Here is a 25218-nt window from a genome sequence, read left to right on the forward strand (position 1 = left end):
CTTTCCCTGCTCTCCATGAAGTCAATACAGCATGTTCCTGCACACCAGATAGGCCAGGGTTTCTATTCCAGACTCTTCCTGGTACCCAGAAAAGAGGGAACCTGGTGCCCAATCCTTGATCTATCCATTCTAAACACCTTTCTGGTGATACCAAAATTCAAAATGCTTACCCTGCAGCAGCTTCTCCCTATGCTTTCCAAGGATGCTTGGTTAGCCACCCTAGACCTAAAAGAGACCTACCTACACATCCCAATCAGGGAATCTACGTTTCAAGGCAGGATCTATGCACTTTCAGTTATCTGCTCTTCCCTTTGGCTTATCCACTGCTCCCAGAGTTTTCACAAAATACCTGACTCCAGCCATTGCTTTTTTGCAGACAAAGAAATATTCACATTTACCTATACTTAGACAATTGCCTGATTCAGGCAGACAGTCAGGAAAAGCTGTTGCAGCACCTGACCTTTGTAAAGGACCTACTGACCTCCCTGGGGTATACTATCAATGAAAAGAAATCAAAACTAGTCCCCACACAAAAATATTGTATTCCTGGGAGCAAGCCTGGACACAGCATCCCAGATGGCATTATTTACTCCAGGAAAAATAAGCCTACATGACAGGCTACTTCTCTCAACTAGCCACCAGAACCCAGTTATCCGCCAGGAAAATCCTGCAAGCTCTAGGGTTCATGGCCTCCTGCATTCTATTCATTCCATATGCTAGACTGCATATGAGGAAACTACAGTGGTACCTAAAAAGCTTTTGGTGTCAACACTCTCAAGACCTGGAAACTGTCATACCTATGATACCCTGTCTAAGGAAAGATTTTCTTTGGTGGGCAGCAGCATACAACCACAACAAGGGACTTTCCTTCTCACAACCCCACTCCACCAAGACCATCACCACAGATGCATCAGACTATGCCTGGGGTGCACACCTGAATGGCAGGTGCATTCAGGGCCATTGGAGCCCAAATCAAATACATCTGCACATCAGCCAAAAAGAGATGCTAGCTGTTCAGCATGCCCTGATAGATTTCAGACCGCAGCTCTCCCCGAGGCCTCTAGTGATCAAAAACAGGCAACACCACAGTGATGTGTTATATCAACAAGCAGGGAGGGACTCACTCTTAACCTCTCTGCAGGCTCACCATGACGCTTTGGCACACGGCCTCAGCCATGCAAATACACCTGCTAGCACAATTCCTGCCAGGCTCCCTAAACTCTCTGGCAGACAACTTAAGTAGAAACCTGCTAGACCCACATGAGGGGCAACTAGACCACCGAACCTTCAACCTTGTAACCCAGAAATGGGGCACCCCGAAGGTGGACCCCTTTGCCTCCCACTACAATCATCAGCTCAGCAAATTCTGCACCAGGGAACCTCACAGCAAGGTCTGGAAAGTGGATGCTCTATCCTTCCAATGGGTAAACCTCTCGATCTATGCATTTCCCCCTCTACCACTCATTTCAAGGGTACTGCTTAAAATAAGGGAGGAAAAACCAAGGGCAATCTTTATTGCCCCAGACTGGCCATGCCAGTACTCACTGCTGTGCAGCCTGTCACCCCTGCCACCATGGCACCTACCTCAGATCCCAACACTCCTGACCCAGAGGAATGGAGAATTCATGCATCCACAATTGCAGACCCTGAACCTGGCAGCCTGGCTACCCCAACTTGGGACCTTAACTTTGTGCCTAAGCAAACAAGTCTTGGATTTTATACATGAGGCCATATGCCCCAGCACTTGAAAATCCTATGCTGACAAATGGAAATAACTTTGTGTTGGAAAAGCACCCCCCCCCCCCTTTGAGCCTGCAGCTTCAGCAGAGTTAAAATTCCTTGCTTCTGGCCATCACTTCAGCTAGAAGAGTTTCAGAGCTACAAGAACTCATGGCATTAGAGCTGTTCATCATTTTCCATGCTGACAGGGTCTCCCTCAGGACTAACCCATCCTTCATGCATAAAGTGGTGTCCACTGTGGCTCTCAAACAATCCATTCATTTGCCCACCTTTTTCCCTAACCCACAAAGCAAGGAGGAAAGGATTCTGCACTCTCTAGATGTGCACAGACAGCTCAGATTCTATCTGGATAGGACTAAATCTTTTAGAAAAACTGGCCAATTGTTAGTCAGCTTCACAGCAGGGACAGAGGGCAAGGCCATATCCAAACAAACAATCTCCAAATGGATAGCACACTGCATTCATTTCTGCTACAGACAGCACAGGAAACTGCCACCAAGGGGGGTCAGGATGCATTCCACCAGGACAACCTCCACCTCTGCAGCTTTTCTCAGAGGGGTCCCCACCAGGGACATCCTGGAGGCTGCAACATGGACTTCTGTTCATACCTTCACCAAGCATTACCACCTGCCTATCTTCTCCAGATCCAGGGCAGGCTTTGCCACCACAGTCTTGCAGGGCATCCTAGCCAGCCCCCAGTCTTCTTGACTGCCTCCACCCTTTTCTTCAGCTTTGGGAATCAACCCAAGTGTGATGACTGCAACAGTGAAACATGAAGAACATGGTACAGTTTTGTACACTTGCCTTAAGTGTAGATGTTCGAGTGTATTCACTGTTGCAGTCCTTGTTTCCCACCCTCCATCCCACCTGTGTCTCTCTCGCTCTCTTTGTCTCTCTCTCTCTCTCTCTTCCTCTCTCCTTACAGGGAATTTTTGGTATTTGCTTTCTACTGGTGGTGTTCTCCCACCATAACCTGGTTCCCTATTTGGGGGCTCCTGACAGTTGGGGCAAGAAAAACTGATGTAATGGCATCAGCTGCCCGATTTTCTACCATTGACGACCTGACGTCAGTCCTGGAGTAACAGCAACTGACGCAGAACTACTAAGCCTCTGGTATTCAGGCCAACTGAGGGCTACCCCTGGCAGGATAACCCAAGTGTGATGACTGCAACAGTGAATACACTCGAACATCTACATTTATGGTAAGTGTACACAACTGCACTTTTGTACACACTCTGTTGTTTTATAATGTTGTGTTGATGCGCAAGTCAGAATGACTTCCTCAGTGATTTGCTTCCTACAGAATGGCACAGAAGTATTATGAGTATGTAAACTACAAGGAGGAGCATGTTCAGGAGCAGAAAAAGCCACCCAAGGGAGCCAGCTACCAGTACATCATCATCTTCCAAACCATCTTCTTCTTCTTTTTCCATGTGAGTACTCAGACAGGTGGGGGATATGAGTGATCTTCTTAACAGTGTGATGATTGTTTAGGCAACTAATACAATTAGTAGCAGAGAATCAAATCTGTTTGTCTGGAAGAAGTTGTTTGACCACAACCCATCTAAGGAAGCTTTTGGGAAGCCAGAAATGTTTCTTTAAATTGTATGTTAATAGTTTCTGTATTTGTAACATATTTGGAAATCCTGTGATATTTTGGTCTTATTTAATAGTAAACAGGGAAAGTCTGACTATTTTTGACAGGCCTCAGTACTTTTCCCCAGCATTAAACTCATTGTGTTAGTATGGGGGAGTGTTCATTGTAGAGAAATCCACCAGGACTAATTTACCACCGTGCTGGGAAGTGTGTAGTGTACATATGGATTAATGCAGGGTTTTTATTGTATATTGCTATATTCATCACGGTGTGAGGAATCTTTCATTGCAAACTGCAGCAGTCCTTATGAATTAACAGTGACATTCTCTTTGTAGAGTCCTGTGTGCCTCCTTTTTACCAACAGCAAACCATATTGGTATGAAGAAGGTCACACTGTACTTGCCACATTAACATACAGAACATTTTAGTCTTGGATATTGGCAGCTATCACACACACACACACACACACACACACACACACACACACACACACACACACACACACACACACCTCTTTCTTGGCATGAAATCCATGACAACATTACAATGCATGCCAAAGCTGTCCAGAGGGGAAAATGAAGAACTTTGGTTCTTTTTGTTGTTGTTGTTCAATGTCATCTTTTTACAATCTCTTGTTTCCATGCTATTAAAGGGAAAGGGTCATTGTCCATGATGTCTTTTCTTCATGTCTTCTTCTTCCCGCTATGGCTGTGCAAGCAAGTCGCCAGTCGTCGTGCCGACGGTCAGATTTCGGGATCTGAACCTTCTAATCCTTGCTTCCAAAGTCTGTCTGGGCGCTCTTATCAAACGCATGCCTCTGCCAAAACCTCTGCTCCGGTCAGAGGGTTTCAGTTTAACCCAGCTTGATCAAGATACCCTGGGGCACTTTTACTGCTTACCGCCTTTCTGCCTTAGCCCAGAGATTAAAATGTGGGCTCAACTGTTCTGACTTCTGTCAACCGCACTTCTGGGGACTCTTCGCCAGTCGGAGTTTGCTGAACAGTTTTTCGCTCAGATTTTGCGAGCAATGCCCAAAACTGTAAAGATTTTAACAAACGCCCTAAAACGCGAAAGGTCGAGACTGACACTGGCAGCCTGTTTAGCCTGTGTGCGTTATAGCTTTAGCCGTGTCTCGCCAGTCGAAACGTTAAACAACTTTTTTCAATCGGTTTTTTCTCCATGATTACTCGGATGTTTCCTGCATGAATTAAACCGAAACTCGAACGCTGCTAGGCGTCATGCCTCCTAGTGAACGCTGTGGTTATGGTTTGATGGTGGTGATGTCTCGGTTTTACAGCGTGCTGCTAGGCCTCCTGCAGCCATGTCTATAAAGGCTACCAATAGGGAGCCAACACTGTTAAACCCTTGCCCTCTGCCACCCCAGCCCCCCACTGTGGTTCCAGTTCCTAGTGTCACAAATGATCCTACACCAAGTCTTTTATTCTCAGCACCCAAAAATGCCCCCTCTCCTGCCATTGCGGGCCCCTGCCTTTGCAGGCCAGAGAGACCTAGAGCAGAGCCCCCAGTCAGCAGGAAGAAAACTCTTAATTTAGAGATCCCCTATTCATCACAAGCTCTTGCAGAGGATTCTCTCTTATTTAGACTCCAATGCTCTTTAATCTCCTTGATCTCAGCCTCTCCACCAGAGGAATTTTCCAGAGATCAGCCTCCCTGCCCCAGAAGAATTCTCCCAAAGGCTCTCTTGGATGCCTCAGACTTAGCATTGCCAGGCAGCCAGAATTTCTACTTATGAACCACAGGATAGGCTTATACCTATTTCCCCTCCTCTCCACCCCTTGATGCATCCTTAGCTGAATTTTGCAATGAAAGTGATACAAATTCAGATTCAAGCCCAAACCATCCTAGCACTCCACACCATGGGTGCATGATCACCACCACCACCTAGCCAAGACTATATCTCCCAGATCCATAGGCCATTAGCTGCACCCAGTTCTGCCTAATGGCTGCCCCCTCTCATCTCAGACCTGAAAGGCCACCCCAGACCAGATCCTGCCCCCTGAAGGCCAGCACCTCTTTACCTCTCAGCTACCCCACTTTCCAGATCCAGTACATGATCCCAGGAAACTAAAGCATGCGCTTGGGAAATCAGTTCCCAGAAGAATGGGAATCCAGGTCTCTAGAGATGGGAAAATCAGTTTCAGAAAAAAAGTAAACAATTAAATCTCTTTTAAACCACCAGTTAGTTATTTTCCTCTGAGTTATTTATGGAGGCTTCTGATGACTCAAGGATAAGAAATATGCAGGAGAAAGAAGGCATGCACATTTGAAGGAACAGGTGTTGGCCGGATCATGTTAAAGCAAATTGTTAGAAATAGCATGGATAAGGCCAGATGATTGGTACATGCTGCGGTGCAACTAACAAGCAAAAAAGAAGTAGGAAATGAAATGGAACAGAAATTGTTTGGACACCATTAAGGTTGGCCCCATCAAGAAAAAATGGGAAAGGCTTAATGAATGGTCAATTAAGGGCAAAAAGAAATGAAACAGGAAGAGAAAAAAAATCAACTTCAAGGAGTTAAGAAAATGGAGGAGGAGCAGCCCCAAAAGGAGAGTGGGAACTGGCCTGCCAAAGAAAAAGGCACACACCATAGAACTCAGCACACTCAGACAGAGACCAGAGACAACAGGACTCAAACAAAGGCACCACATTGCAGAGAGCTGCCACTGCAGGCAACAACCAGCAAAAACCAGAGAGGACATCACAAAACAGCAGTGTGGACACACAAAACCAGTGCGCCAAGTCTTCCACACTTTACCAAAACCAAGCAAAAAATTTCAAAAAAAATAAAACAGATAAAAAAAAAGACCAAAACTAAGACAAAGACAAAAACTAACAAAAGATCCAGCTGTGAGGCTACAGGTTCCCTAAAAACACAAACAGAGATTCTAAAACAAACCACAAGCTCTAAAAAAGAAGAAAAAAACAAGAGCTCTTCTCGACCTGTCCAACTTTTCAAACAATACAGGATGTGTACCAAATTCAAAAATGCAGACCCCTACAACACTCTTTCCCATGTGGTCCACCTAAAAAGCTGGTAACTCTAGATCTCAAGGAGGCATACCTGCACGCCCCATATCTTACCAAAATGCAAATGCTGACCCTAGATTTCTCTGCAGGGGATGGGATTATCATCACTCAGAGTTACTGCAGATTGGCCCAGATCTACCTGCCGATTTCTTGCAATGCCCCCATCATTAGTCTTCTCAGCATTGAGCATTATCAATTCTCAGCATTATCCTCATTCATCTACTGCCTTTTACAATTAACAAAGCAACAAATACAATCACACACATTCATTTCACAACTACTCATTACATTACACCATACCTGTGGAAAACTGGACAAAAAAACACAACAACAAAACTGAGCTGACAACAGACAAAAAATACACATAATTTAAAAAGACACACAACATACCAAAATGCAAGTCAATTACACAGTCAAACAAAAAACATTCCTAACAACAGAAAGCAGCACAAACTAACAGCAAGACACATTGTAAACTTGGCATTATGGCAAACAACATAAATAACATAAAGCACCCCAGCAAGGCCTTGATAACAGACAGAACAGTAGCAGTAGAAAGAAGAACCTGCATATCAACACAGGCACAGCACCGAAAACCAACCCCCACTAATCCCAAACCCAGTGAACACATAAAACATTGGTGGGTCCAGCACAGCTGTATGGAGTCCCAACACCCACACTTCTTAGCATCAGAGCTACCCCCCAAACGGTGGGCTCAAAACCACCAGGGCTGGGGCACACCAAAATCAAACCAGACAAGGACCAAACCATCCCTCCAGACAAAGGGACCATGCACCACAACGAAACCCAAAGGCTGGCATCAAAGCCAACTAGCAATCCAGAAAAACCACCTGCAAATAGACCAGCTGCACCTGCACATAAACCAACAGAAATGCTAACAAAAAAGCTCAACCAACAGGAGGCCATTCAATCAAAGAAAGACGAAAGAACAGAGGACAAAATCCATAACAGTCATGTGGTACCACATCATTACAACAAATATATAGTATGAATATTGAGAAAGCTTGAGAGACCACCCTACAAGACCCACTTACAGGCAACAGCAAACCATAGGAATGATACTACACCGGACTAGCCATCTTCATGGCTATCACAAAGAACCACGAATGGATGCAAATAGACCTATTCTCATCCCCACTCACCACAAATTCTGGAAAAGGAAAAACAAGCCATGGCCACCCCATTCCCCATCCAGCAATTCCACCCCTAGCATGGAAGGTGGAAAAGGCCTGACAGCATATGCATTTCCACTCCTCCCTTTGATGCACAAGGTACTCTCTGAATCCCTTCCTTCTGCGTCCAAAATATTTGGAAATTCAAAGAGGAACGCAAGACAATAATCTTTGCTGAGGAGCATGTCTCAGGGGAGAATGAGGTCATCTCTGGGAGCCTTCTCTGGGGAGAATGATTAACTACAAACCCATGTACAATTGCCTAACTCAGAACAAAACCAAACACTAAAAAACTTGCAACTGACTGCCATAAACAACCCAAACACATAACAATTCCAGACTTATCCCAACAACTAAAGAAGGTTTCCTAAGAAGCCAATGAGAAGGAAAGATGGAAGGAGGCAGGAAAATGGAGAACTTTGAAAGAAGGAGGAGCATTGAACATGGAAAAATATTCTCATTTAACACATCCAGAGTACTTGGCAGAGCTCCTGCAGAGCGACCTGTCCTATTCCTATTCCTTCCTACATCTCACAGCATCCATCTTCAAGCATAGCATCGACCTCATCCTGATTGATCCTGATCCTCTGCTCCAGGCAATTCCTCATTCCTCAGAGTCTCAGAGATGTAAGGAAGGAAACTAAACACCATTACCAGCATGGGAACTGAACTTTTGAAAATGAACACTCTCCATTTGAACCAGCAGCAACAGCAGATCAGCAACAAGATCTCAACAACTAACATGGAAAACTGGGCTTCCTACTGGCAATTAGCTTTTCAGAACTACAGGCCTTAATCACAGTACAACCCTTAACAACCCCTTCCTAATCTTCCATTCCATGAGAGTGTCCAGAGATCTTAATCCTATATTTATGCCTCCCTCTGGTGTCAAACCACCTTTTCCCCCACCTACCTACCCACCTACAATCCACAGAACCCAATCCAAGGCCAATCCACAGAATGCTGGGAAAGGTGACAGCATACCTTGATGTACACTACCTGGACAGAACCAAAGTAACAGAAAAACTTAAAAAACTTTTAGTAGCTCTAGGAAGGAAGGAAGGAAGGAAAACAAACAAACAGACAATGGATAAAAAAATAAGGGAATTGCACTTAAGATTCTGTTGACCACCCCCTACCATGGAAAACCACAGAACATAGACACTCACAGCCACTACCACAGCTTTCTTTACTACCACTTCTTTCCAATGACATTAAAGGACATTGCTACTTGGACCCTTGGACCTCCGCATACACATTTGCAGCATTATAATTTACCCCTATACCTCTAGATCCCCGAGCCGGGTTTGCCACTACTGTTAAGGGATAGGATCCTAACACACCATCTTTCTTCTTCCTCCTCCTAGTTTGGCTATGTATTTCTACCCATTTGTTATGACTGCAGATGCCATCCTTGAAGGACATATACAGTTTTTGTACCTACCACAGGATAGAGCAGTCAGGATTACCCACCCCCCCTCCCTCTGTGTACCTCCCTCTAGGGTTACCTCCTAAATAGCTGGGGCTGGGGCTCCTTATGGTGTATTTTTTTGTATATATGTACATACATGCTTATTTTTGTGTTTGCCTTCTACTATTTTGGAAACATTGGCATTTATCCAAAAATTTAGCTTTCAGAGCAACTGGCATCTGGAAACACTGAGTGAGATGAAGAATGGCGCTGGCTGATGCCTAAATACCCAAAGACCAGCAGACGCGGGGTGAAGTGCTATCAGCCGAAGCCGGCCCGGACAGACTTGGAATCCGCCCGATCAGGGGGCTGCCTGCGACAAGGACAACCCATTTGTTATGACTTCCACAACATGTGTGCCCTTGTAGGAAACTAGTGGGCTTCAGTCTGCTGTATTTGCAGGCCCTTATCTTTTATCAGCACTAAAACCCTGTAATGCAGACAAACTTGAACTGATCCCACTCCACACTGTACCATATATAGAGAAACAGAATGATTCACTGTCTAGTGATGTAATTTCCTTAGTTTTGAAAGCATAAAATCAGTCACAGTGAAGGGAAGTGTGCACTTTTCCTTTACCACACTGTTCCTGCTCTTCAGTTCCTTTCTTCAGCAAAAACTCTATTTGTAATATCTGGAATATAGACATACATCTCAACTGTGCAGATTTTCACAGAATACTCAGATTTTTGCCTCTTATTTTTGGCCAGTTCCTCATAAAATTGTAGTTTTCTGGCAAATTATTGAGCATTGATGTCACTAAATAATATTAAATAATGACAGACATTTGAGTTTCAGATTTAATATACTTCAGAAAATATATAATAATATAAAATCTGTCATTTTACCTACTTTCTAAGTTTATAGAAATAATGTTTAAAATCTGTCCCTATTTTTTGGGCGGAATACATGCATTTGACCGAACAACCTTCCGTCGATCAGGTGCAACACCGACCTGCAACGTCGAATCTCCCTGTGGTGAATGGTCGGAATGTCGAACAAAACACCGAATTTGACAATTCCAACCTCTCTACCACCTAAACAAGCGCTACCATGGGTCACAGGGGGGGGGGGGGGGCATTTTGCATTTCGCTTACTTTGTGTTCGCAATTATGCGAACTCGTAGACATGCGTTCAAACATTTTCTGGTCGGCCATCCACCGGCCGACCAAATGCATGCATACCTTTTTGGGCCTTTGTCCCCCCATTATTTTGGCTTTGTCCAGGTTTCCTCCACTGACAGATGAAGAGGTATGCATATATTTTCCTTTGAATAAGCGAGCGCTTGTATTCTCACTTCTCGTTTTTTCATCTTTCTTCAGTACTAATTCCATCACTGTGTTGAGAATACCATTTTATGTTTGATCCTGTGAAGAAACACGGGACCTTTAGCTTTCAGTGATTTCTGTCCCTCTTCTGTCAGCAGTACAAGATCAGCATGTATTCTATTCCAGTGTAAGGAAGACATAATGTTCATGTAACACTACATCCATTTATGGTGCTGTCATTCCCTCACCTTTCAACAGGCTACCAGGTTGACTTATACTGTGTCTTTTACCTTGTGGGCAGATGGTAGATTTAAATGGAAGTGCTTTCAGATCCTCACTTTTAGTAGTACTGCCACAATCACGGTTTTGTTCTTGTTTTCCTTTCGGCTTTTCCCGGTTAGGGGTCGCCACAGCAGAACTCCGGTCCGCTAATGATTGGCAATAGATTTTTATGGTGCCGAGGTGCCAGCCCAAACTTCAACGAAGGCATGCCCATTCATGCATGTCTTTCGAACGCCACGACCATGGGGAGGACATGCAGACTCCACACAGAAGGCACTCGAGCTGAGAATCGAACGGGAGAACCTCTTGCTGTGAGGTGACAACACTACCGCTGCACCACCGTGGCTGATACTGCCACAATAGGTTCATAGTTTAATACAAAGCTAACTGCCCTTGCGAGCCATTTTAAGCCTAGCCAATTATCCCTTGTGAGACTCAAACCCTGCACCTTGTGTTTGTAAGGCAAGCACCTTAGCCATTGAGCCACCAGCCAACCAACAATCACAATATGAGCAGATACTGACACTTGCCTTATGTTGCATTTGTCCTCGTGCATAAAGATGAGAGCTATAGTTTCCAGTGTTGCCAGGCTCTTGTCTTTCATCAATGAAACATCCAAAATAGTGTAAGGGAAGTTCAAGTTGTCCTTGCCTTACAGTGTATAAACTCTTGCAAATTAGACAAGGGGTTTTGTATTCAGTGCTGTCAGTCCCCTACATTTTAGATGGTTGAAATCTATCAGAATGACTGAATGCATTCTTAAAGAGCTGAGTTTTTGACTGTGTGAGTGTAGCCTGTACTGTGACTGCACTGCACTACAAGAACAGCATACAAACATTCTCTGCTTTAAGAAAAAGTAGAAGCATGACTAATCTGAAAGCAGAAGTGAGATGAAAATAGACACACTTTTCTCAGTTTCTTGTAAAGCCTAATTGTGAAACTCAACCTTAATCCACTTGTTAATCTTAAAAAAAAATAGACATACTTCTATTTGCCTTTCCCTGCACACATTTTTTTAACATGGGGCACTCTCCCTAAATGTGTGGGTTTTGTTTAAAATAGAAAACTCTCAGACAGACACGCGCACGTGTGGAGTGGAGTCCAGTACAGTAGCATAAAATGACAAAGCACTGTTACTGTGGATGAAAGTTACATAGTAAAAAATAATTGCATGAATATTACGACTTTAATTGCATAATAACACATTATTTGTCTTGAGGAAAACACATCCTTGTTTGGTGCTGTATCATTTTTAGTTTGGAAAACAACATATGTAGTTATATCACTGCTGTGTTTTCTGTATAAATATATTTCAGTTTATTGTAAAGACTAAATTCCAAGTCAGTACATTCAACTAAGAGCTTGTTTTGTTAATGGTTTTGTCAAATATTAGCAAATCTAATCTGATCAGCTGAAGCTGGCTGGGCATGTGGCAGTGAGTTATTGTTGCTGAAATAACCAAGGGACCTTTCCTTCTAGAATGTTTGCTGGTGGAAGTCACAGGTTAGCTTTAGAGAGAATAAATTTAGACTTGTTTGCCAGCAATGGGAATTTGTGAAAGTACACAGTGACGCATATTGACCCGTGTGATGTGTATTGCATACAGTACCCCCAACTTCACAGGGGAGCAGTGTCATATGGCATATAAAAAAATTGTCTGCAAACAGCTCATTTCAGCAGGAGTTGTATTAAAATTATAATGTTATGTCACAGCCATGATTTCCTTTATTTAAAGCAGTGAGAGCATCTGGATGTTAACAAGGACCCTGCCCTGCCCATGCCAAAAAAAAAAAAGCTGTGCATGTAATACAGATTTTCAAGAAAAAATGAACTGCAGCTGATATTGATAGGGCAGTTTTCCTGCAGATTGTTGTGGTTTTATTATCAGGACTTGTGTGAATACTAACTTCAAGGAGTGTGCAAGGTATAGAAGCAGTACCGACTTCCAGATGACCGTGCGGAAGCTCCTGACAGTGTTGCAACTTTTTATCTGGTCTCAGTTTATTGCTGGGAAACAACACTCAATGAACTTTAGTCATTCATAATATTACAATATCCTGACTCCTGTGGGTAACTTCAAATAAGTATAGCATTGCCTCTGAGTGTTACTGGGACAGGGGCAGAATGTGCAGGGATGTGCGCAGGAGGTACACAGAATTTTTAAGACTGACATGACACTGCTGTCAAAAAGTGTCTACAATGTCACAGTGTTAGTCATGTTCTTACCAGTAACAGTGATTGAGTGCTGTACAAGAAGGAAATAGAGGGTAGAGGAACTGCTGCAACCACTGGTAGGGTCTTGTTGTAAGATACTCTTAGTGGTGTCTTTAGTTATGCATGCTGGCTGTAATTTTGCTGAGCTAGTTGGTAAGCATTGAACCCTTAATTTATGTTTATCCTTCAAGGAATTATTCCATATATATTTTTCATTTCCCTATTTTTTTCTCTCTTGTGCAGCTGAGCTTTGTTTGTGCTGAGATGCCCATGGTTTTCTTCCTGAACAACTATCTATATCCCAGTAACCATACACTATATAATGTGAAGTGGTGTGGTAAGTGCTTCTGGAAGTATCTTTATTTTATCATTTTACACTTTTATTGATTGGATTAGACTCACTAGGTCAAGCGCTTCTTTTCAAGGAGACCCAGGGTGGCATTCATACTGTTTTTAGGGGATGTTTGACCACGGCGCAGGGGAACTTCACCTATTATTTTTAGTCACTAGATGGCACCAGAAGGCTGCTGCTGCTGTTGAGGCCAAAGTTTTTACAAAATGAAGGAGGAAAGGGAAAAGCAAGCCTAGAATGGGGGTGTTGCAGAATACTGGCTGGCTGTGCACCATTTTTTATTTTTATTAGAGTACTGAAATATCACAGATTATTTTAGAAAAGAGATTGTTGTTACAGAATTGAAGGAGGGAGGTCTGGAAGTTCCTGTGTTGATGGAAATGACAAATCAAGATGGGCCAGATGCTGATGGGGAAGTAAGTTTGACTACTGAGGTGAATCTCATGCTAGTAGATGTAACAGAGAAGGTGCTACCAGATGAATCGGGAAAAGGAGCTGGACTTCCAGAAGGTGCTGTTAGCAGCTTGGGAGTTATGCTTGACAATTGGAGTAGCTGGTTTTAAATGTATGCCCCTCCAACAGTCGATGTTGTCAGCAGTAAGAAACTTTACATATACAAAAATGGTAAACAAATGAAAGAATGGTGCTGCGACTGAAGATGAAAGAAGACAGAGACAAAGGCTGATGTAAGAACAACAAAACCAGGAGAGAAGACCAGCATTAAGAATCAAAGCAAAGGACAGTGACACTCAGGGATGCCAGATTTCTCACAGGACAGGTAGGGACAAAAAAAAAAAAGCAGTTCCGCGTTAAACACAAGTAGCTCCGTGTTTGGCGATTTTTGTTTGGCCCGTATGCCGGTATACGAGCCAATCAAAAAAAAAACAAAGTGGAGGCTGGCCAGGATTTTAACTGGCAGTGCAGGGACTCGGGATCGGGCTGATGATCCTGGGACAGTCCCACTCAAATAGGGATGTCTGGCAACCCTGGCGACACTATTACCAGGTATGAGGTTATGGACAGTATTATTTTGCATTTGGGATTTAAAGTACAGAGCAATAAGAGCATTAATACACTTAGGAGCAGAAGAGTTTTCGAAGGGTACTTTTACTTTAGCTGAAAGTTTTGTGATGGAAGTGGAGAAAAAAAGAGCTCATTTGCACCATGGAATGTGTATATTTTTCAGAACTTGGGACTACATTTATGGAAGAAAATAAATGTGCAATTCAGAACATCTGACATAGAGGGACTTAAGTTAAAGATTGTTTTTTTTCTGTTTGTTTGTTTTGTTTGTTATAAGATGCATGAGATTAAAAAATGTATAATGAAAGAAATGTTTGGAAAATATTCAGCATGTTTCAAATGGTCAATGAGGAGAAAGGGGTCATACCACAAAAAAGTGTAGACAACTCAGTGAATGTTGTTTGACTTCCTTTAGTGTAAGATAAAAACAGAAATATAGCACTAACAGGTGAAAATTATAGTTTGAGAGGGAAAGAACAAGAAGAAAATGCTAAACCAGTTGGAGTCAGGGTGCGGAGAAAGAAAAGAAAAATAGAAATAAGAAAGACACAAAAAAGGAAAGGTATGACTTAAGAATATTAACATTGAATGTAAACAGCATTCAAAATGGTATTTTAGATATGGTAGGGAATGGATTGTGTAAAATAGAAATATGGTGGTTATATTTGTTATATATGGCATATGTGAGGGAAGAAAAAAGGAAAAGAACTTAAGCAGTAGGGAGTGAAAAGATTTTATGGTCAGTGAGGAGTAATGTGTGTTCAGGTAGAGTATAAGAGATACAGATAGTGGAAGACTAGTGGTATGTAATATAAGGAAAAGGGAAAGATGTGCAAGGGTAATTGTAGTTTATGCATACAGAATATGACAAGAGATGAAAAGTGTATTTGAGGAACAAAGACTGTCCAAATAAATATGTAAATTATTATGGTGGCGATTTTAACTGCAATTTCAGGGGAGAAAGGTGAAAAATAACACGACATTAAAGTAATTAGGAACGTTTTATAAGATGTGGAGGTTTAAAAATAGAGAAAATGGACAATTATAAAAGAAGGACTTTTAGAAATGAACTGAAAGAACTCACAGGTTGGCTTGATGGCCGGCTGTTCATATCATAGTGCAGTATGAACTACAAAAGGGTATGACGGATAAGTAATAAAAGAAGGGAAAGGAATAAAAAGATTGACTGGAGAGTGCAAAATAGATGAGAAGAAGAAGGAACATAAGATTTTATGGGGCAATGAGAGCAGATTATGAAAAGTGGACAGATTGGTTTTGAATGTAGAAAAGAGTGAAACAAACAAATATGAGAGTAGGTAATGAAAACATAAAAAGACATGAAAAGAAACAGAATAATGTGATGATAAAACAGCCATATGAAAATAGAAAAAAGTTGAAATGGGTTGTTTTAAAAGGTAAAAGAAAAGAGGAACTTGGGGGTTCAAAAAGAACCCCAGCATTCACAGTAAGTGCTGTGGTAGAAAAGGGCCTTGCTTCTGCAATGTGTTTTCTGTTTCAAAGGCATGCTAGCCGCAAACAGAAAATACCTCTTTATTTGCTAATTTGCATACCTTTGAATCACTGTTAATTACCACAAGTGCAGATAAGCACTATGCTAAAGTAGTTAACACTGGCAGCCCATGCAACTCATTGGCATTGGCACCTCCCTCATTTACTCTCTGTCACACACACACACACACACACACACACACACACACACACACACACACACACACACACACACACACACACACACACACGCGCGCGCACACACATCCCTAAGTTATTATGATGTTCGTGATGTATGTTAATGATTATGGCCCTGCTCTTGTAAGGCACGGATCTATACAGTCAGTCAGCAATGCCTGGCATTAGATTTTGATTCTTCTTATTGTTCAGGACGTATGCAGTGATGGTAGACTTGTTGCTGTATTACCTTTTTAAGTTAGTGTTGTTAATAGTTTACTTACTCTCATACTAGGAGACTTCAACTATCCATCCATCAACTGGTAAAACTACTCAAGCACCAATACACTGGCCCAATGCTTCCTGGAATTCATCAGTTGCAATGTCCTGGACTAGCTCATTCTGACCCCCTTAGAGGAAGCGGCATCCTTGACCTGGTTATTACTAACATGGGTGACCATTGTTCTACACCAATAGTCAATCTCTCCCTGGTCAGATCCGACCATAAACTAATAACCATGGAAATCCAAATCTCACCCACACCCCCCCCGCAAAGGTAGCCACCTTGAAAAACTTCTGCAAAGCTGACTTTGGACTCCTAAAAACAGAGGTGGCTAGCTTCATGGCACCCATGCCAATGGAAAAGAGCTGCATGACTGCCAAATCATACACCAGTGCACTGTATGAATATGTACATAAATGCATGGAAGTAGCCATACCCAACAGAACCAAGACGCCCTCCTCCAAACAATCTGGTGGTCCCCTGCCATTAATAAACTCTACAACAGAAGGACGAAACTGTTGCAGGAAAAGGTGAAATCCCAAGACTTGAAAAACTCCCTTATTAGCCTCAACAAAAAGTTGAAATCCCTCATCAAATCCTCTAAAGCCAGCTATGAAGGCAGAATTGCGGCAGACACTAAAAACAATCACAAAGCTTTTTATAGTTATATCAAGAACCTCCACAGCAATACCCAAATTTGCTCTGAGTTACTGCACAATGGCACCTCCTATACTGAGCCAACAGATATTGCCAACATACTGGATAACAGATTCAGTGCCAACTTTACCCCTCTCTCCCCTCCAAAGGACCAATCACAATACTAGAAGAATGCCAGGCACCCAGCATTATTGCAGCCCAGGTTAAAGCTACATTGTCCAAGGCCAAGAATACAGCTTCTGTGGGACCCAGTAATATACCTGGCTATGTTCTACAACCACAAAGTGAACTGACACCACATTTGTGTGCCCTGTTCAGTCGCAACCTCACCTCAGGCTTTGTCCCTACCAAATGACGCACTACTACAGTCATTCCTCTCCATAAAGGGGGAGCAACTACAGACCCTGGGCATTATTGCTCCATTAGCCTGACAAGTCTGATATGTAAAGCTATGGAGTGCATCATCATGGACTTGAATAACAAAGACATAGGAAATCTCCAAATTCTGGACGCCATGCAGTTTGGCTTTGTGAAAGGGAGTTCATGCCTGCTCAACCTGGTTGACTTCTTTGAGTCAGTCACCAGGGCTGTAGATGAAGGTAAGGCAGTGTATACAGCCTACCTCGATCTGGCCATGTCTTTGAAACCATTCCTCACTTGGGAATTATTGATAAACTTACCAAACTAGGCATCAACCCCTATATCACTAGGTGGATTGCAAATTGGCCCACAAATAGAACACGCAGTGTGAAAGTAGCAAACTCCAAGTCAGACTACCGACCAGTCATGAGTGGTGTCCCGCAGGGATCAGTCCTGGGTTCTCTCCTGTTCAGCATCTACTTCTCAGAAGTCCAGGCCAACACAAAGGGACTCTAGCTGATCAAGTTTGTAGATGACTGCAATCTGGGAGCCATTATTAACTCCCCAAGTGATGCAGACATCCTACAGAAAGGCCTCACTGAGACCAATGACTGGTGTTGAAACCATGGCCTTAAGTTTAACGCCAAAAAAATGCGTCATCATCCTTTTGGTAAAAATTCAGTTCCCACTAACTACCATACCAATGGAGCCCACTGAACAGTGAAGGCTTTATAAGAGATCTGTGGAAGCAGGTTGACAGCAACCTCTCCTTCGACCACCACATTGCCACTGTGGTCAGAAAGTCCTTCTATGTAGCGCATCTCATTACCAAGGGTTGCATTCAGGAAGAAAGAGGTCGTCTCTTTCTACTACTCTTCCCTCATTAGACCAGTCATAGAGTATAATGCCCCATTTGGCATGTACCTCATGAGACACCTGCAACAGCTGGAGAGGCCACAGAAGTACCTCACAAAGAGGATCCTAGGCATTAAACACATGTCCTACATGGACAGACTCAAAAGACTCCAGCTATTCTCTGTCTCATATCGCCTACTTAGAGGTGATCTTTGACTTGCAAAGCCATGTCTGACCCAGCTTTGTTAGAAATGCTACATCTAAAGAAATCCCAATCGTTCCTCACCACACACATTCCAAAGATCTCAACCTTATTACCACAATCAACAGAACATGCTGGAAGAACAGGTTCCTCACTCAGAGACTGCCCATGCTCTGGAATAGACGTCCCATACATGTCAAGCAGAACACCTTGCTGTCACTCTTCAAGAAAAATCTTGATGAGTGGATGGGTAATAGAAAGTTCACCCCTGGGATCACTCCAGTGGCTGTACTTGATAAAGGCACTGGGAACTAACGTTGGGCAGCACGATGCCAAGGCACTTTTATGGGCTAGGCTTATAAAGCCTCCAGGGCCATTAGCCTAGTACACACCTATGAATCTATGAACTTAATGTCCTTAGTGGTTGAATGCACTGGTATCTAATGATGGGGCAGAAGATTAATGCTCCTCCGCTGTGATGGTGTAGTGTAGAGTTTGAATCCTTTCTACTGGCTTTAAGGCAAACTGCAATGGATATCCCAGGTGTCTAGTGTCTGCCCTCACCCACATTGTTTGTGCTACAAAGCATGATTTTTTTGAGGTGCCTATAGAATATGCTACATACAGTATACCTGGTTTCTAGTGTTCTTAGAAATCGCCTCTGACCCACATATTGTTGAAGTTCTCTTAAGGCATGATATTGCAGATATCCCACTACTGGCTACTGTTCCTTCCAACCCTAAGTGCCATCAAAGGATGAGATGAGAGTTATCTTTGATGTCTAGTGTACCCCCCTGGCTAGTGTTCCTTCCAATCCTAAGTGCCATCAAAGGATGAGATGAGAGTTATCTTTGATGTCTAGTGTACCCCCCACCATCAGTTCACGTTGTTTTTCTTTTTTTTTTTTTTTATGTGCCTTTAAGTTATGCTATATAGAGTATCACTGGTTGCTAGAGTTTCCCTTCCCCTATGTACCATTAAGGCACAAAGTCTCCAGTTTTGACAGAGTTTGTTCTGTCAGTGAGCCAATTGGCTACCCATCTAGTAATGTAAGGGTTAATCCCTATCTGGGAGAGTTTCTCAGTGATGCCAGAGTGGGGGATTGTGTTGAAAGCCTTGGCAAGATTGAGATAGGCAGTGTGTACTGTCTTACCTTGTTCCATGACTTTGCTGAGTTTCTCAAAGAAGTCCACCAGGTTTAATAAGCATGATCTACCCTTAACAAAGCCAATCTGGGTACTGGATATAGAAGTATATCAGTTTCTGTTTCCTCCTTGGTATTTGTTCATAATTTCTTCCTTCCTTCTTTCTGTTGAGAATGAATAAGCAGTGATGAATTTAAACTATACACAGGTGACGCATGTTATATTTTGTTTGAATATAATTTTAATTCCTTTGCTTCTATAGTTCCCAAATTACAACTCTTAGAATGTTGCCAATAGTGCCAGTTAAGCAAACAGTATGAGTTTACCTTACCTCTAACCATGCCCACTGCATTACAGCTTTCCTTTGTATACAACTTAGGTAGCAGCTACTGATGCAAATCCATAGCTTATAAATCCCATGATTTTTATATCTGTATTACTTCTTCTTCTTCTTTCAGCTGCTCCTGTTAGGGGTCACCACAGCATATCAACTGTTTCCATTTCTTCCTGTCCTCTGCATCTTGCTGTGTCACACCAACCACCTGCATGTCCTCTCTCACCACATCCATAAACCTTATCTTAGGCCTTCCTCTTTTCCTGTTACCTGGCAGCTTTATCCTTTGCATCTTTTTTCCCAATATACTCTGCATCCCTCCTCAGCACATGTCCAAACCAATGTAATCTTGCCTCTCTGGCTTTGTCTCCAAACCTTCCAACCTGGGCTGACCCTCTAATATACTTATTCCTAATCCTGTCCATCCTCGTCACACCCAGTGCAAATCTTAACATCTTCAACTCTGCCATGTCAAGCTCTGACTCCTGCCTTTTTGTCAATGCCACTGTCTCCAATGGGAAAAGTGTGCCATTATCATTGGATTTTTTACTAAACATTGTTTTTTTCACTTGGAAAATATATACCATCTGCCCATCTGGAATAGAAATTATAATTACTTTTTGCCCATTTATAACCATGTGCTACATGTTAGTATTTTATTTAATAAGCTAAGAATGACATGAGTTATGGGCTCTTGAGAGTATTACAGACATGCTTAAATAATTGCAGATCAAGTTAGCACTCCTATATGTTGACACACTTGTACAACTACAGAAACTAATATTTGGAAGATGTGACATGTAGTTATCCGCATGACAGCATATTTTGACAGCTGAGTGCATAACTGAATAGTCAGTACAAATAGTTGACATGGAAAAAAATATATCACCACTACCTGCATTTATTTTCTTAATCTGATACAATTATAAATGACTGATGTAAGTAGATTAAAGAGGGCATAGTCAGTGTCTACTCAAAAGAACTACTGAATGCATGTTGTGTTGCTTGTCATTAATCATCTAAAGAATGTGACCCTATCCATACAGGATGCACACAAACTGATTTTATGTTATGACCAGTTATGAATGTGATCCACATACAAAAATGACCAGCAATGCAGGGACCAAAGCTCCCACACTGTGCACAGTACTAGATTAATCAAAGAAAGAAAAAAAGTATAATAATGAGCAGAGTGACAATTAATAACTTTACTGAAAGCCAAAGATGCACAAGACTGGTTTCACTCATAATACGAGCTTCATCAGATATAAAAGACTCCACAGACATTTAAATGATGCATAAGAGATCACATGACCCATTTAAAGAGATATCACAAAAAAACGAAAAGAAGCATCACAATAAATAAACATTCACAATTAAAAGACAGTAGCTACAAATCCTTGGGCAATAAGCTTCACAACATATATTGACATATGTCAATATAATAAACTTGGCAAATGGATGAATAGTTATGCATTTATGTAGTGTACTACAGCTCTTTCTAGATCTTTTTAGATGTTCCCTAATATGCATTCTTAATGGACGAGATGAGAAAATTGACTATACAAGGCTGTATGTGGACTACAGGAAACTGGACAGTCACACAAAGTCAGATATCTACTCCATATTCAGGAAAGACGAAGCCTTACAGCAGCTGGATAGGGCTAATTATCTAAGTACTACTGGGCGGTACCCTTGACACCTGCAGCTGGGGAGGGGTCAGAATTTGTGACCCCATTTGGCTAATTTGGTATATAAAAATGGCCTTTGGGATGAATAATGCACCAGCCACTTTCCAAAGTCTGGCAGATTGCATCCTAGCAGGAATAGGAGATTATGCCCTTTCTTACCTGGATGACATTACCATCTATAGCTAGGCCTAGGTGGATCATGTACAACATATAAAGCCAGAACTTGCCAAGGTTGAAGCTATTCATGCTATTTAGGCATGGCCTACTCCTACTACCAAGAAAAAGGTGAGGTCATTCCATGGTGCAGTGAGGTATTACCAGTAATGCATTTTCTATTGTAGTATAATGGTTACTCCTCTTCCAGACCTTACAAGGAAAATAGACCAGATGAAGTTATTTGGACTCCTGTTTGTTAGCAGGCATTTCAGAAGCTCAAACGATACCCAGACTGAACCCACTTTTCTAGGGTTGATGCTTTTAACTATGAAGTAGGAACTGCACTTAGCCAGCTTTCGTCAGATGAAGATGAGTACCTAATTGTGTACTTGGTCCAAAGTCTTCAACTCAGGAATGACTGTTAGGCAGCCACACAGAAGGAGAACCAGGGGATAGACTGCGCTTTGCAAAAAATGACAACCCTACCTGTATGGCAGAAAGTTCACTATTGTTTAAAAGCACCCTCATACAGCAAGTGGGCAGAATGGACAGCTTCTTAGATGGAGTTTAGCCATGTAATCCTATAACATGACTGTTCAGCATTGGAATGGTACTGCTAATCCCAAAGTAGATGAGCTGACTAAAAAAGGTACTGGCTCTTGTTTCAAAAGACTGCACCCTTGTCTCAAGCTTCATATCTTGAGGAATGCCTTCACAAGACCTGCATGAGGTTCTTGTGGTAGGAGAAATGTGGTGCCAATGTTGGTGGCAGGCTAAAGAAAAAATGATTTATAGGTGTTATACATTTTTTTCCTGTACTATGCGTTTCCCATGGCCTAGAAATGTGTGACCTTTTCTCTTTTCAACTATAAAAGAACATACAAAAACAAGAACTGTATTTGAAATATAATTTTCTGTTGTCTCTGAATAATAACTTAACTACCTGCACATCACTAAGCCTCTCAAGGGTGAAGACAAGAAAAGCTAAAAGTCATATAATGTAATTTAAGTACGCTTCAAAGGAACTAGTCCTTTGTATAGTGTTGTTCCTGAGAAACTTATAGGTAGAAGTCCGAAGCAGAATGATTTCTTTTTCTAATGTAGTCTGATGTAATATAACCTGACTTTCTGTGCAAAAGCAAATCATGTAATTGACTCTGTGAAGAAATCGAGAGGAAATGCAGTGTTTATAATGGAGACTTGTCCTAGTTTGTTGTCTTGTCTGTGTTGGAAGAAAATGGGGCCACATTTGTGTACAGGGCTAATTGTGTAGTTTTAATATTTCCCTAACTCTGGTTAGGCTTGAAGTTCACATGGATTTCATGGAGGATTTTCTCCTTCATATACCTTTTTCTCTCAATTACATAATGCCCTCACTACTTCCCTGATCCCCAAGTGTGTCCCGCAGTTTTTTTTAATATTATTTTACTGGGGTTTTTCTTTGTGAGAGGCACGTGGCTGTACCTGGCTAGTGGTACAGGATCACTTTACAGTCAACTGTTCCCCCAAATAGAATGTTTCTCTCCATTTTCTTTCTTTGTTGCCAGGAGTTTTATGCCCACTTCACAAACTAGAGTTACATGCGTAGCTGATAACCATGTCAGCTGTCATTTGTCCTTTTCTACCAGTAAACGTTCACTTAGTATCAGCCATTTAGTAGGATACTTCATGTCCTCAGCTTCCTCCCAGCTCTTGACAAAGAATGTTTTGCTGATTTATTTTTATTTTTGCCTTACTCCATGCACTGGTCTCAGACTCTGGAAGGGTAACAAGCTTAGTCATTCTGTCAAAGGGCAAAGGCTGATCAAGATAATCTCTATAAAGTATGCATGAGTTTTTTTTTTCTTTTTTTATGTTTTACGCTATCCACCCTCCTTTATATTGGCATTTAATATTTTAATGGCAATCTGGGAAGAGCAGCTGTGTTCCCAAGTGTGCCTTACCATGGGACAGCTTTAAAAAGTGACATCAGAAACACTTGCCAGCAGTTTCACTAAGACTTTCTTTAGGGTTGCTGTAGCGACAATAACTTCCTCCAAAAAGGGAAAACTAGCTTTTGTCTGCTCATTCATTTGTTTTTGATGACCCCCCCTTCCCCAGGAAACAAGCTTCACTATTGAGCTGATCTGCATATATGTGCAGCCATCATGCTGGTTTGCACAAGCTGAATGCGGTCATCTGAAACCTGTATTTCAACACTAGAAGTTACTGCTCGATGTTTAGTTGTACTGACTGTGGTGCAACACTTCCAGTTAGTGCTCCACAGTGTCACATAGCTCACAACACCAGTGTGCTACCCAGCAACACCCCTAAGGCAAGACAACGTACCTAACACTTTAGTCATAGGTGACTCTATAGCCAGGCACACTGATGTCCCACTCACCAGGCTGAACAAGGAGAAAATTACAGTCAGCTGCCTGTCGGATGCCAGGATCCGCCACATAATGCACGCACTCAAGTCACTCCACAACAAGTACAAATATGACTCTGTCATTGTCCATGTTGGAGTGAATGACTTGAGACGTACCTCCTTGGACTACATGAAAAGAGACATGGAAGAGCTCTCACATCATGTGGCCCAGGAAGGTATGACCCTAGCCTTGAGTAGCATCCTGCCTTCGCCCAGAATGATACCACAATATAAGGACCAAATGATTGACTTCAACAATTGGCTAAGCTTCTGGTGTTATTCAAAGGGGATCCAGTATCTGTCTGCCTGGGATGACATGATCGACAGACCATGGTGCTTTGCCAGAGATGGTCTGTACCTGTCGCTCCTGGTATTCAGGTTACTGGCTAAGGCTCTTGCCACCCCTATAGTGCCTTTTTTAGGCAAAGTTCAAAGGACAAAACCACCACTGTAAAAGGTACAAGCATGCAAATTCTGAAGGTAATGCTACTCAATGCTAGAAGTCTAAACCTCAAAATGCACTCTCTCGAGGCACTCCTAAAAATGGAGAACATTGATATCTGTGCAGTAACTGAGACCTTGTTCAAGGCTGCAGAGAGCACCCCTGCAATACCTGGTTACAACTCTTACCACGCTTTTCGGCCACCAAACCAGGACCGAAACACTAAAGGTGGAGGAGTGTCCATATTCACCAAGGATATTCACACCACCAGGCTAGTTGCCCAACACAAAACATCTGAAATTCTTCAGGTGCAACTAACACTAGGCAAGACTGCAATCCAAATTGTAGCTTGCTACAGATCCCCCACCATGCCCCAAGATTCTCACTACACCTTTCTAAACATACTGGAAAATATTAAAATACAACCAAACACCCTAATACTGGGTGATTTCAACTACCCTGCCATTAACTGGGAAAACTACTCATCTACCAACGCATTTGCCCAACGGTTCTTGGAATTCATAAATTCCAATGCTCTGGATCAACTAATCCATAGTCCCAATGGGGGCTCCAGTATCCTAGACCTGGTCATTACCAACATGGGAAATCAATGCTCCACACCTATGGTCACCCCTCGTTGGTCAGGTCTGACCATAAGCTAATCACCCTTAACATCCACATCCCACCCCCACCCCCCAGTAAGGAAACCTCCATAAAAAACTTCTCCAAAGCCAACTTCATGCTACTCAAGTCAGAAGTTACAACTTCATGACACCCATGCAGACGGGAACTGAAAGTTTGATTACTG

The 25218-nt window shown here is 42.3% G+C and overlaps 1 protein-coding gene across 1 annotated transcript in view; it reads left to right on the forward strand.

Moving 5' to 3' along the window:
- The window catches only part of UNC93B1 (unc-93 homolog B1, TLR signaling regulator), a 374232-nt gene that overhangs the window by 151393 nt on the left and 197621 nt on the right, over positions 1 to 25218 (forward strand). The window contains exons 6-7 of the mRNA XM_044084084.1: positions 3044 to 3173; positions 13058 to 13151. Coding sequence (XP_043940019.1) covers positions 3044 to 3173; positions 13058 to 13151 — 224 coding nt within the window. The remainder of the gene's footprint in view (positions 1 to 3043; positions 3174 to 13057; positions 13152 to 25218) is intronic.

The sequence above is a fragment of the Protopterus annectens genome, chromosome 9.part0 (assembly GCF_019279795.1).
Source record: "Protopterus annectens isolate FY-2018-M chromosome 9.part0, PAN1.0, whole genome shotgun sequence".
NCBI lineage: Eukaryota > Metazoa > Chordata > Ceratodontiformes > Protopteridae > Protopterus > Protopterus annectens.